At 47.6% G+C, this 12,050-nt stretch overlaps 1 protein-coding gene and 1 long non-coding RNA gene across 3 annotated transcripts in view; both read right to left on the bottom strand.

Moving 5' to 3' along the window:
- Positions 1–550: 550 nt before the first annotated feature.
- Positions 551–12,050, bottom strand: part of LOC118376836 (low-density lipoprotein receptor-related protein 8-like) — a 212,158-nt gene continuing 200,658 nt past the window's right edge. Inside the window, exons 16-18 of one of the 2 annotated variants that reach the window (XM_052463390.1) lie at positions 9,496–9,759; positions 5,301–5,369; positions 551–3,639 (exon numbers count right to left, since the gene is read on the bottom strand). In XM_052463390.1, the coding sequence (XP_052319350.1) occupies positions 3,293–3,639; positions 5,301–5,369; positions 9,496–9,759 (680 nt within the window). In that variant the 3' untranslated portion in view covers positions 551–3,292. The remainder of the gene's footprint in view (positions 3,640–5,300; positions 5,370–9,495; positions 9,760–12,050) is intronic. The other variant, XM_052463391.1, reaches the window with a different exon arrangement.
- LOC127907579 (uncharacterized) lies at positions 10,359–11,478 on the bottom strand. The gene is made up of 2 exons (XR_008064984.1): positions 11,075–11,478; positions 10,359–10,747 (listed from the first exon to the last, which is right to left on the bottom strand). It is a non-coding gene; the product is annotated as an uncharacterized LOC127907579 (long non-coding RNA).

Here is a 12,050-nt window from a genome sequence, read left to right as displayed (position 1 = left end):
GGGACTCTGAAATGTCTATTTACCCAGCACAGCGGAGCACTAGTGTGACAGACAGCACAAAAGGACAGGGGGATAAAAGAGGGGGACAAAAGAGAGGGGGACAAAAGAGAGGGGGATAAAATTTGAGGGGGACAAAGAAGGGGGACAAAGAGGGGGACAAAAGAGAGGGGGACAAAAGAGATGGGGACAAAGAGAGGGGGACAAAGAGAGGGGGATAAAATTCGAGGGGGATAAAATTCGAGGGGGCAAAATTCGAGGGGGACAAAGAGGGGGACAAATGAGAGGGGGACAAAGAGAGGGGGACAAAAAGAGGGGGATAAAAGAGAGGGGGACAAAAGAGAGGGGGACAAAAGAGAGGGGGATAAAAGAGAGGGGGACAAAAGAGAGGGGGACAAAAGAGAGGGGGACAAAAGAGAGGGGGACAAGAGAGGGGGACAAAAGAGAGGGGGATAAAGAGAGGGGGACAAAGAGAGGGGGATAAAAAGGGGGACAAAAGAGGGGGATAAAGAGGGGGACAAAAGAGAGGGGGACAAAGAGAGGGGGACAAAATTTGAGCAGGACAAAATTCGAGGGGGACAAAAGAGGGGGGGATAAAAGAGGGGGGGATAAAAGAGAGGGGGACAAAAGAGTGGGGGACAAAAGAGAGGGGGATAAAAGAGAGGGGGATAAAAGAGAGGGGGACAAAAGAGAGGGGGACAAAAGAGAGGGGGACAAAAAAGAGGGGGATAAAGGAGGGCCGTGTTTACTGACCGGAGGATCCAACTTGACCGAACCTCATTACTGTTGAGAGGTGCATACCAACTGTCGCCCTATCCCCTATATAGTGCACTACTTTTGACCAGAGCCCCATGGGTCCTGGTCAAAAGTAGTGCACTATTAAGGGAATAGGGTGACATTTGGGACAAAATCTAAATCTGCCACGTAGCCTAGGCCCCCAAATCACCTGACAGGAGCCTTCTGTCAACAATCAACCTACTACTGAGTTCCTCCTGTATGATAGACCTCCTACTGAGGTCCTCCAGTATGTTAGACCTTCTACTGAGATCCTCCAGTATGTTAGACCTTCTACTGAGTTCCTCCAGTATGTTAGACCTTCTACTGAGATCCTCCTGTATGATAGACCTTCTACTGAGGTCCTCCAGTATGTTAGACCTTCTACTGAGTTCCTCCAGTATGTTAGACCTTCTACTGAGATCCTCCAGTATGTTAGACCTTCTACCGAGTTCCTCCAGTATGTTAGACCTTCTACTGAGATCCTCCTGTATGATAGGTAGACCTCCTACTGAGGTCCTCCAGTATGTTAGACCTCCTACTGAAGTCCTCCAGTATGTTAGACCTTCTACTGAGTTCCTCCAGTATGTTAGATCTTCTACTGAGATCCTCCTGTATGATAGGTAGACCTCCTACTGAGGTCCTCCAGTATGTTAGACCTCCTACTGAAGTCCTCCAGTATGTTAGACCTTCTACTGAGATCCTCCAGTATGTTAGACCTTCTACTGAGATCCTCCTGTATGATAGGTAGACCCCCTACTGAGTTCCTTCTGTATGATAGACCTCCTACTGAGTTCCTCCTGTATGAGAGACCTCCTACTATTGCCCTCCTGTATGAAAGCTCACAATGACATCTGCTCAAAGAACGAGGACAGGGGCATTGTGGAGTGCTTGTGAAGGGTGAGTGAATATGCATGCCTGTGTGTGATCTATCGAGGGTGAGTGACTGTGTGTGTATGAGTTTTCTGACAAAGAGAGCAGATGGGAGAATAAAATCACCAAAAACAGATGACACATTTACTAACCATGGCCATGGAAAACAGCTAAAAAGGAGAGAAGAATAATAGCTAACAATTAGCCTGGTAGCCAATAGCCATTTCTGGTTTAGCCTAGATACACATTAGCCTGCTACCCAGAAAGCTAGTTATTTCTGCTTTAACCTTGATAAACAGCCTGTTAGCCAGAAAGCTAGCTATTTCTGCTTTCGCCTTTATAAACAGCCTGCTAGCCAGAAAGCTAGTTATTTCTGCTTTAGCCTTGATAAACAGCATGCTAGCCAGAAAGCTAGTTATTTCCGCTTTAGCCTTGATAATCAGCATGCTAGCCAGAAAGCTGGCTATTTCTGCTTCAGCCAACTCTGTTGTCATTATCCTGCCTAACACAGATAACCTTAGCCATTAGCTGGTAATTAGACGTATTTTCACTGGGCCTATAAATCCAGGCCACCCTTAATAACTACAAAGGATTCTCTCGCTAAGCCTTCAGTTTTTTCTTGGATCCCACCAAAACCTCTCCATGACCCTCCTATTCCCTGCTTGCCTTCTGATAGCCTTTGTGGTTCAATAAAGAAAACATCACAGAGGTTTCTGCCACGGCTCAACTGTACTTCACAGGATATCAACAAGGATGCAAAACTCCTCTCCAATGGCGAGAGAAAGTACACACACAGGTTTCCACACACACGTAAATCCACACACAGGTTTACACACACACGTAAATCCACACACAGGTTTACACACACACACATAAATCCACACACAAATGCTGGGACAGACAAGCAAACTCACACTCACACACAAGCCCACACACTCTCTCTTAAACCTTTCACTCCACTCCAAGACAAATGCCCCGACCAGAATAACTAAACACTATGACATCTTTAGTAATAATGAGGTGAGCAATAAAACATGTTAAATTAATATCTTAAAACCGTACAGATTGTCCCATCTACTAAGGTGCTGCCGTGGTTTAAACCTCCTCCTAAAAAGTCTCTCCAGAAAATGGAGGTTCCACCAGGGAAATAAAAATGGAGAGCCTAAATTTAAAAAGTCAAGGATTAAAATAATATTTTGTAACTCCTCTCGCCCTTAAACGTGAGACATAACACAACTCAATACTGCTTAGATTGATCAAAAGTGGATGAAAAACATACAGAATTGGAGTTGACTCCTTTTCAAGTCCAGTGAGGAAATGTATCTAAATTCAATTGATACGTAGAGAAATCATGAACTGAATTCTTATAAATTTTCTAAATTGACAGGAATTCAATTGGAACCCACCCAAACTCTGACATCACATTTAAAAACGTAGAAAGTGTAAAACTGTCGATCTTGTGTAATGAACTGGCACATCATGGACTTAATGGCTGGATGTGATGATATCATAACATCATATGTCCATCCATTCAACAAGTCAGTCAGCTTGAGTGACCTGTAACCTCAGTACTGTGTGTGCGTGTGCCTGAGCGGCGGCCATCTTGAAAATTAACCTCCTGAGCGGCCATCTTGTCTTGTCTCCATACTCATTTCGCCGTAGTAGACAGCATAGGCTGCTCCGTGTACCAATGAGTCCCCGGATCAGGCATACTGCCACCTAGTGGCAGCGCAATGAACTGTGGGCATGTATTTCCGCCCCCGCCGACTACGCCACACCCCACTCCGGCCGGGTACGGGTGGTGCCCGTGGTGGCCGCCCATGATGCCATCCGTCCGGCCGATGTGAATCTCGTCCTCCTCGCCCTCGCCTGTGGTCTTGCGGTAGACAGGGTTGTCGAAATTCATGCTCTTGGTGGCGTTCTGGCGATAGTTCCGCCAAACCAGGTAGACGCCGGTGCAGAGCAGGCCGAAGATCACTGTGGCAACAATAGGAACTGCATGCGTTTAACACACAGTGGCAGGGGAAGGATATAGGGGGGACACAGGGGAGATGGGGGAGCGTTAATGTCATCGGAGCATGAGCATCGTGACACGAAAGGCACAGAGATGAAGTAGAGCAAATTAAGGCATGCGGGGGGACAGAGCGGGGAGGAGGACGCAGAAGGAACTGGCCTTGTGTTGGAGATTTCTTTGCTAGGCTGGTGGATCAATTGCCATTAATATCATCAAGGTATAATCTCATTACTTTGAAAAACAATTATCTAGGCAACATTATGGTTGTCTCAGAACTTCTGGAGGCAGCTAGGCTATGCGTAACCATGACATCAAGTCCTGTCAGATGGGTCATTTCTGAGAGATCTTCGCAAAAACTGTGCTTGAGTCAGTATTCATGAAAAACTGTGGCTATTATGGACTGGACTTTTGGTCAGCGAAGTAGGATTTGGCAAAGAGGAACTTTAACTGTCCAGCAAGCTCATAAAACTGAGGGTTTACTAGAATCTTTAAGGGTTGTATATTTAACTGATGCATTTAAGGACTGAGAGACAAGGGTGTCTAGAAGACATCCTTTCTTACAGTATGTAGAAGCTAACATTACCTTCACTAGCTACTTCAACATTATATTTCAATTGAGTATTACTACAGGTTAGCTTTAACTGCAGATGTATTACACTGTAATATTAGCTGGATTCCAAAAGGAGTTCCAGATTATCTTCAGAGCAAAAAGGTGACATCATTTCATAATCTCAGAGTTCATTGTAATTTATTTACATTTTAGTACAGAGTGACTTACTAACAATCCCTGAGTAAAAACTCATATCATCATCACGATGCCATTACTTATGCTTGAGGACATTATTACATTATATGGGTAAGTCCTGTCCTGTCTAAGTCACCTTATAAAGGATTAGGGAATGGGGTCAGGTGAAGGGGGTCAGCCCAAACATGGCTGGGTTCTTTCTGCTTATTGGCTAATTCTCTGCTAATCTAATTCACCTTGGCGAGTCTTCTGCTGTCCCTGTGACCACCAGTGTGTCCATTATTCTGTAATAAGAAGGTTAGGAGAGACTAGCATTGCCCATATGCCCTCACTATGACCTCAGTACCCTACACGTAAAGCCTCGGCTCCGCATGAATTATGATAAAAATGCTCCAGAAAAGGACAGAATGACAGGGTCACGTTCATTAGGGCACGCAACGCAATCATTTGCAGCGTAAAACGAAAATAACATTTCTTATTGGACAAATCGAGTTCGCCCCCAGGTGTTTCAGTCAGTTTTTCATCCATTTAGACTACCTCCATCTCTATGCGTTTTCTGACTACCTGCAATAATATATGCAACCAAACCCACGGCCACCTGAAGGTCTATGGTTGTTTTGATTGGAACGTACCCAACACAGACAATAAATGGATGGATATGCAGTAGCAGAATGTCAAGACACACACACCATGGCTTCTGCGAGCGGCCATGGCTCTAGGCATGATCTCTCCGGTCCAAACTGAACTAGGATCAGTGGATAGGAGAATAGGGCCAAGTCTCTAGTCATGGTCCCTCTCGTCCAAACTGAACCAGGATCAGTAGATAGGAGATAAATTAGAGCAGGTGGGACAGGAGAAGCAGCCTCCGTGGAGTACAGAGAGTGGACATGTACTTACCTATGGGGATCATTACTCCCAGAACTGCCACTGTCAGGTTCTCACCAAGGAGGAAATGTTCACTTCCAGCTATAGAGAAGAGAGAGAGGGGGGGGGAAGGAGGAAAGAGAGAGAGAGGAAATAAACCAAGAGAGAGAGAAGGCGAGAGAGATGGGGGAGAAAGAAAAGGAGAGAGAGAAAGACAGAGAGGGAGTGTCAGAGAAGAAAAGGAAGAGGGGAATTAAAAGTGAGCGAGAGAGAGTGATAGTGACAGAAAGAGGGAGAAAGAGAAAATCAAATGTTACACAACTGCCATTTCTCAATGTCTCAATGTTACCCCTCAGGACCCCTGGGACAGGGCTGTGTTACCTCTCAGGACCCCTGGGACAGGGCTGTTATCCCTTAGGACCCCTGGGACAGGGCTGTGTTACCCCTCAGGACCCCTGGGACAGGGCTGTATTTCCTCTCAGGACCCCTGGGACAGGGCTGTTACCCCTCAGGACCCCTGGGACAGGGCTGTTACCCCTCAGGACCCCTGGGACAGGGCTGTTACCCCTCAGGACCCCTGGGACAGGGCTGTATTTCCTCTCAGGACCCCTGGGACAGGGCTGTTACCCCTCAGGACCCCTGGGACAGGGCTGTGTTACCCCTCAGGACCCCTGGGACAGGGCTGTTACCCCTCAGGACCCCTGGGACAGGGCTGTATTTCCTCTCAGGACCCCTGGGACAGGGCTGTTACCTCTCAGGACCCCTGGGACAGGGCTGTTACCCCTCAGGACCCCTGGGACAGGGCTGTTACCCCTCAGGACCCCTGGGACAGGGCTGTGTTACCCTTCATGACCCCTGGGACAGGGCTGTGTTACCCCTCATGACCCCTGGGACAGGGCTGTGTTACCCCTCAAGACCCCTGGGACAGGGCTGTACTACATTGGCACTGTCCTTACCTAATTCTAATTCATAAACTCTATAAAGCCTTCATTAGTACACAGTCACCTCCTGCCCTATACCTACCTCTCTATAACACACACGCACGCATGCACGCACACACACACAGCTGCTCCCCTCTGCCATAACCAGCTGCTCCCCTCTGTGTTCTCACTACCATAACCAGCTGCTCCCCTCTGCCATAACCAGCTGCTCCCCTCTGCCATAACCAGCTGCTCCCCTCTGCCATAACCAGCTGCTCCCCTCTGCCATAACCCGCTGCTCCCCTCTGCTCCTCACTACCATAACCAGCTGCTCCCCTCTGCCATAACCAGCTGCTCCCCTCTGCCATAACCAGCTGCTCCCCTCTGCCATAACCAGCTGCTCCCCTCTGCCATAACCAGCTGCTCCCCTCTGCCATAACCAGCTGCTCCCCTCTGCCATAACCAGCTGCCCCTCTGCCATAACCAGCTGCTCCCCTCTGCCATAACCAGCTGCTCCCCTCTGCCATAACCAGCTGCTCCCCTCTGCCATAACCAGCTGCTCCCCTCTGCCATAACCAGCTGCTCCCCTCTGCCATAACCAGCTGCTCCCCTCTGCCATAACCAGCTGCTCCCCTCTGCCATAACCAGCTGCTCCCCTCTGCCATAACCAGCTGCTCCCCTCTGCTCCTCACTACCATAACCAGCTGCTCCCCTCTGCCATAACCAGCTGCTCCCCTCTGCCATAACTAGCTACTCCCCTCTGCATTCTCTACCATAACCAGCTGCTCCCCTCTGCCACAACCAGCTGCTCCCCTCTGCCATAACCAGCTGCTCCCCTCTACCATAACCAGCTGCTCCCCTCTGCTCCTCACTACCATAACCAGCTGCTCACCTCTGCCATAACCAGCTGCTCCCCCCTCTCACTACCATAACCAGCTGCTCCCTCTGCCATAACCAGCTGCTCCCCTCTGCTCCTCACTACCATAACCAGCTGCTCCCCTCTGCCATAACCAGCTGCTCCCCTCTGCCATAACCCGCTGCTCCCCTCTGCCATAACCAGCTGCTCCCCTCTGCCATAACAGCTGCTTCCCCTAACCAGCTGCTCCCCTCTACCATAACCAGCTGCTCCCCTCTGCCATAACCAGCTGCTCCCCTCTGCCATAACCAGCTGCTCCCCTCTACCATAACCAGCTGCTTCCCTCTGCTCCTCACTACCATAACCAGCTGCTCCCCTCTGCCATAACCAGCTGCTCCCCCTCTGCCATAACTAGCTACTCCCCTCTGCGTTCTCACTACCATAACCAGCTGCTCCCCTCTGCCACAACCAGCTGCTCCCCTCTGCCACAACCAGCTGCTCCCCTCTGCCATAACCAGCTGCTCCCCTCTACCATAACCAGCTGCTCCCCTCTACCATAACCAGCTGCTCCCCTCTGCTCCTCACTACCATAACCAGCTGCTCACCACTGCCATAACCAGCTGCTCCCCTCTGCTCCTCACTACCATAACCAGCTGCTCCCCTCTGCCATAACCCGCTGCTCCCCTCTGCTCCTCACTACCATAACCAGCTGCTCCCCTCTGCCATAACCAGCTGCTCCCCTCTGCCATAACCCGCTGCTCCCCTCTGCCATAACCAGCTGCTCCCCTCTGCCATAACCAGCTGCTCCCCTCTACCATAACCAGCTGCTCCTCTCTACTTCCTCACTACCATAACCAGCTGCTCCCCTCTGCCATAACCAGCTGCTCCCCTCTGCCATAACCAGCTGCTCCTCTACCATAACCAGCTGCTCCTCACTACCATAACCAGCTGCTCCCCTCTGCCATAACCAGCTGCTCCCCTCTGCCATAACCCGCTGCTCCCCTCTGCCATAACCAGCTGCTCCTCTCTACTTCCTCACTACCATAACCAGCTGCTCCCCTCTGCCATAATCAGCTGCTCCCCTCTGCCATAACCAGCTGCTCCCCTCTCCCCTCTCCTTACTACCATAACCATAGGATGCCACCTTTTCAACAAGTCAGTTCATCAAATTCCTGTGCTGCTAGAGCTGCCCATGTCAACTGTCAGTGCTGTTAATGTGAAGTGGAAACGTCTAGGAGCAACAACGGCTCAGCCGCGAAGTGCTAGGCCACAAAAGCTCCCAGAGAGGGACTGAGTGCTGAAGCTCCTAGTGTGTATAAATAGTCTGGCCTCGGTTGCAACATTCACTACAGAGTTCCAAACTGCTTCTGGAAGCAACTTCAGCACAATAACTGTAGGGAGCTTGATGAAATGGATTTCCATGGCTGAGCAGCCACACACAAACCTAAGATCACCATGCGCACAAGCCTAAGATCACCATGTGCAATGCCAACCGTCGGCTGGAGTGGTGTAAAGCTCGCCACCATTGGACTCTGGGAGCAGTGGAAAAGCGTTCTCTGGAGTGATGAATCACGCTTCACTATCTGGTAGTCTGACGGACAAATCTGGGTTTGGCGGATGCAAGGAGAAGCCTACCTGCCCCGATGCATGGTGCCAACTGTAAAGTTTGGTGGAGAAGGAATAATTGTCTGGGGATGTTTTTCATGGTTCGGGCTTGGCCCCTTAGTTCTAGTGAAGGGAAATCTTAACGCTACAGCATACAATGACATTGTAGATGATTCTGTGCTTCCAACTTGTGGAGACGGCCCTTTCCTGTTTCCATGACAATGCCACGGTGCACAAAGCCAGGTCCATACAGAAATGGTTTGTAGAGATCGGTGTGGAAGAACTTGACTGGCCCTCACAGAGCCCTGACCTCAACCCCATCGAACACCTTTGTGATGTGGAACGCCGACTGCGAGCCAGACCTAATCGCCAAACATCAGTGCCCGACTTCACTAATGCTCTTGTGGCTGAATGGATGCAAGTCCCCGCAGCAATGTTCCAACATCTAGTGGAAGGTCTTCGGTCTTCCCAGAAGAGTGGAGGCTGTTATAGCATCAAAAGGGGGGACCAACTCCATATTAATGCCCATGATTTTGGAATGAGATGTTCGATGAGCACATACATTTGGTCATGTAGTCTATATACCCATTTCTAGTCTCACACTCACACACAATAATGACATTTTATATGATCATGCCTGCTAGGTGAAATGTTTTTTTCTATGTCTCTAAATTATTGAAAATTACACATCCACGCTAATTGCTGAACAAGGGGAACACATGAATAATTAAAGCCTTTTTATGGTGTGCTGTCAAATCTATTTTACTATGTAGCTGACTGCCACTTATTTACGTCTGTTAAACAGAGTACAAAGATACTGCACAGATACAAACACCCACACACTCACAGTGGTGGGAGAGGTTGCTGTCCTCCTTGACGACGAAGCCTACTGTGGTGGAGGTGACCCGGATGTTGGTGTCAGCAGTGGGATCCAAACCACGGCCTTCCTTCTCCTCCACCCCAGGGGGGGGCTCTGGGGTGCTGGAGGGGGCTGGGATGAGGTGGGGCACCCCGGCGTCTGCCTGGGACAACCCAGAAGTGCGAGGGGAGACCTTGTCGTTGGCGGCCGTGGTGATGGCCACAGGTGATGATGTGGTAGTGGTCTCATTTGCTAGAGGATTAGTTATAGTTTATCAATTTATTTTGGAGAGTGAAGCTAAAACGTTGAATTTGGCTCAACACGGCAGCTTTTTGGATTTGAGATCAAATGTTTCATGAGATGCAACAACACAGAATATCACCTTTCATTTGAGGGTATTTTCATACATTTCTGTTTTACCGTTTACAAATGAAAACACTTTATGTATCTAGTCCCCACATTTAAAGAAGTCATAAGTGTTTGGACAAATTCACTTATAGAATGAGCTCCAAAAGTATTGGATCAGTGACACATTTTATTGTTGTTTTGGTTCTGTACTCCAGCACTTTGGATTTGAAATGAAACTATGACTATGATGTTAAAGTGCAGACTGTCAGCTTTCATTTGAAGGGTATTTTCATCAACTGTTTGGAAATGAAAGCACTTTATGTATCTAGTCCCCGCATCTGGAAGTGTCATAAGTATTTGGACAAATTCACTTATAGTGTATTAAAGTAGTCAAAAGTTTAGTATTTGGTCCCATATTCCAAGCACACAATGACTCTACAAACTTGTTAGATGCATTTGCAGTTTTGGTTGTTTCATATTAAAGAAATGAATGGTAAATAATGTATTGTGTCATTTTGGAGTCACTTTTATTGTAAATAAGAATATAATATATTTCAAATAACTTTTTTACATTAATGTGGATGCTACCATGGTTACAGATAATTCTGAATTAATCGTGAATAATGATGAGTGAGAAAGTTACAGAGGATCAAAGATCATGCTAACCTCTCACCATTACCAATAACAGGGGGGGTTAGTATGTCTTAGGGATATGATCTAACCTCTCACCATTACCAATAACAGGGGGGGTTAGTATGTCTTAGGGATATGATCTAACCTCTCACCATTACCAATAACAGGGGGGGTTAGTATGTCTTAGGGATATGATCTAACCTCTCACCATTACCAATAACAGGGGGGGGGTTAGTATGTCTTGGGGATATGATCTAACCTCTCACCATTACCAATAACAGGGGGTTAGTATGTCTTAGGGATGTGATCTAACCTCTCACCATTACCAATAACAGGGGGGTTAGTATGTCTTGGGGATATGATCTAACCTCTCACCATTACCAATAACAGGGGGTTAGTATGTCTTAGGGATATGATCTAACCTCTCACCATTACCAATAACAGGGGGTTAGTATGTCTTAGGGATGTGATCTAACCTCTCACCATTACCAATAACAGGGGGTTAGTATGTCTTGGGGATATGATCTAACCTCTCACCATTACCAATAACAGGGGGGGTTAGTATGTCTTAGGGATATGATCTAACCTCTCACCATTACCAATAACAGGGGGGGTTAGTATGTCTTGGGGATATGATCTAACCTCTCACCATTACCAATAACAGGGGGGGTTAGTATGTCTTAGGGATATGATCTAACCTCTCACCATTACCAATAACAGGGGGGGTTAGTATGTCTTGGGGATATGATCTAACCTCTCATCATTACCAATAACAGGGGGGGGGTTAGTATGTCTTGGGGATATGATCTAACCTCTCACCATTACCAATAACAGGGGGGGTTAGTATGTCTTGGGGATATGATCTAACCTCTCACCATTACCAATAACAGGGGGGGTTAGTATGTCTTGGGGATATGATCTAACCTCTCACCATTACCAATAACAGGGGGGGTTAGTATGTCTTGGGGATATGATCTAACCTCTCACCATTACCAATAACAGGGAGGTTAGTATGTCTTGAGGATATGATCTAACCTCTCACCATTACCAATAACAGGGAGGTTAGTATGTCTTGGGGATATGATCTAACCTCTCATCATTACCAATAACAGGGGGGGTTAGTATGTCTTGGGGATATGATCTAACCTCTCACCATTACCAATAACAGGAGGTTAGTATGTCTTGGGGATATGATCTAACCTCTCACCATTACCAATAACAGGGGGGGTTAGTATGTCTTGGGGATATGATCTAACCTCTCACCATTACCAATAACAGGGGGGGTTAGTATGTCTTGGGGATATGATCTAACCTCTCACCATTACCAATAACAGGGGAGGTTAGTATGTCTTGGGGATATGATCTAACCTCTCACCATTACCAATAACAGGGGGGTACGATATTTATGCCTCTGTAACTTTCTCACTTATCATTATTCACGATTAGACTACAACACGATTAGACTAGAACACAATTAGACCAGAACAATATTAGACCAGAACAATATTAGACTGAACAATATTAGATCTGAACAATATTAGACTAGACCAATATTAGACCTG

This window comes from Oncorhynchus keta, chromosome 15 (genome assembly GCF_023373465.1).
Source record: "Oncorhynchus keta strain PuntledgeMale-10-30-2019 chromosome 15, Oket_V2, whole genome shotgun sequence".
Taxonomy (NCBI): Eukaryota; Metazoa; Chordata; class Actinopteri; order Salmoniformes; family Salmonidae; genus Oncorhynchus; species Oncorhynchus keta.
The sequence above is the reverse complement of the archived record's forward strand: the minus strand, read 5'-3'. Positions and strand labels throughout refer to the sequence as shown.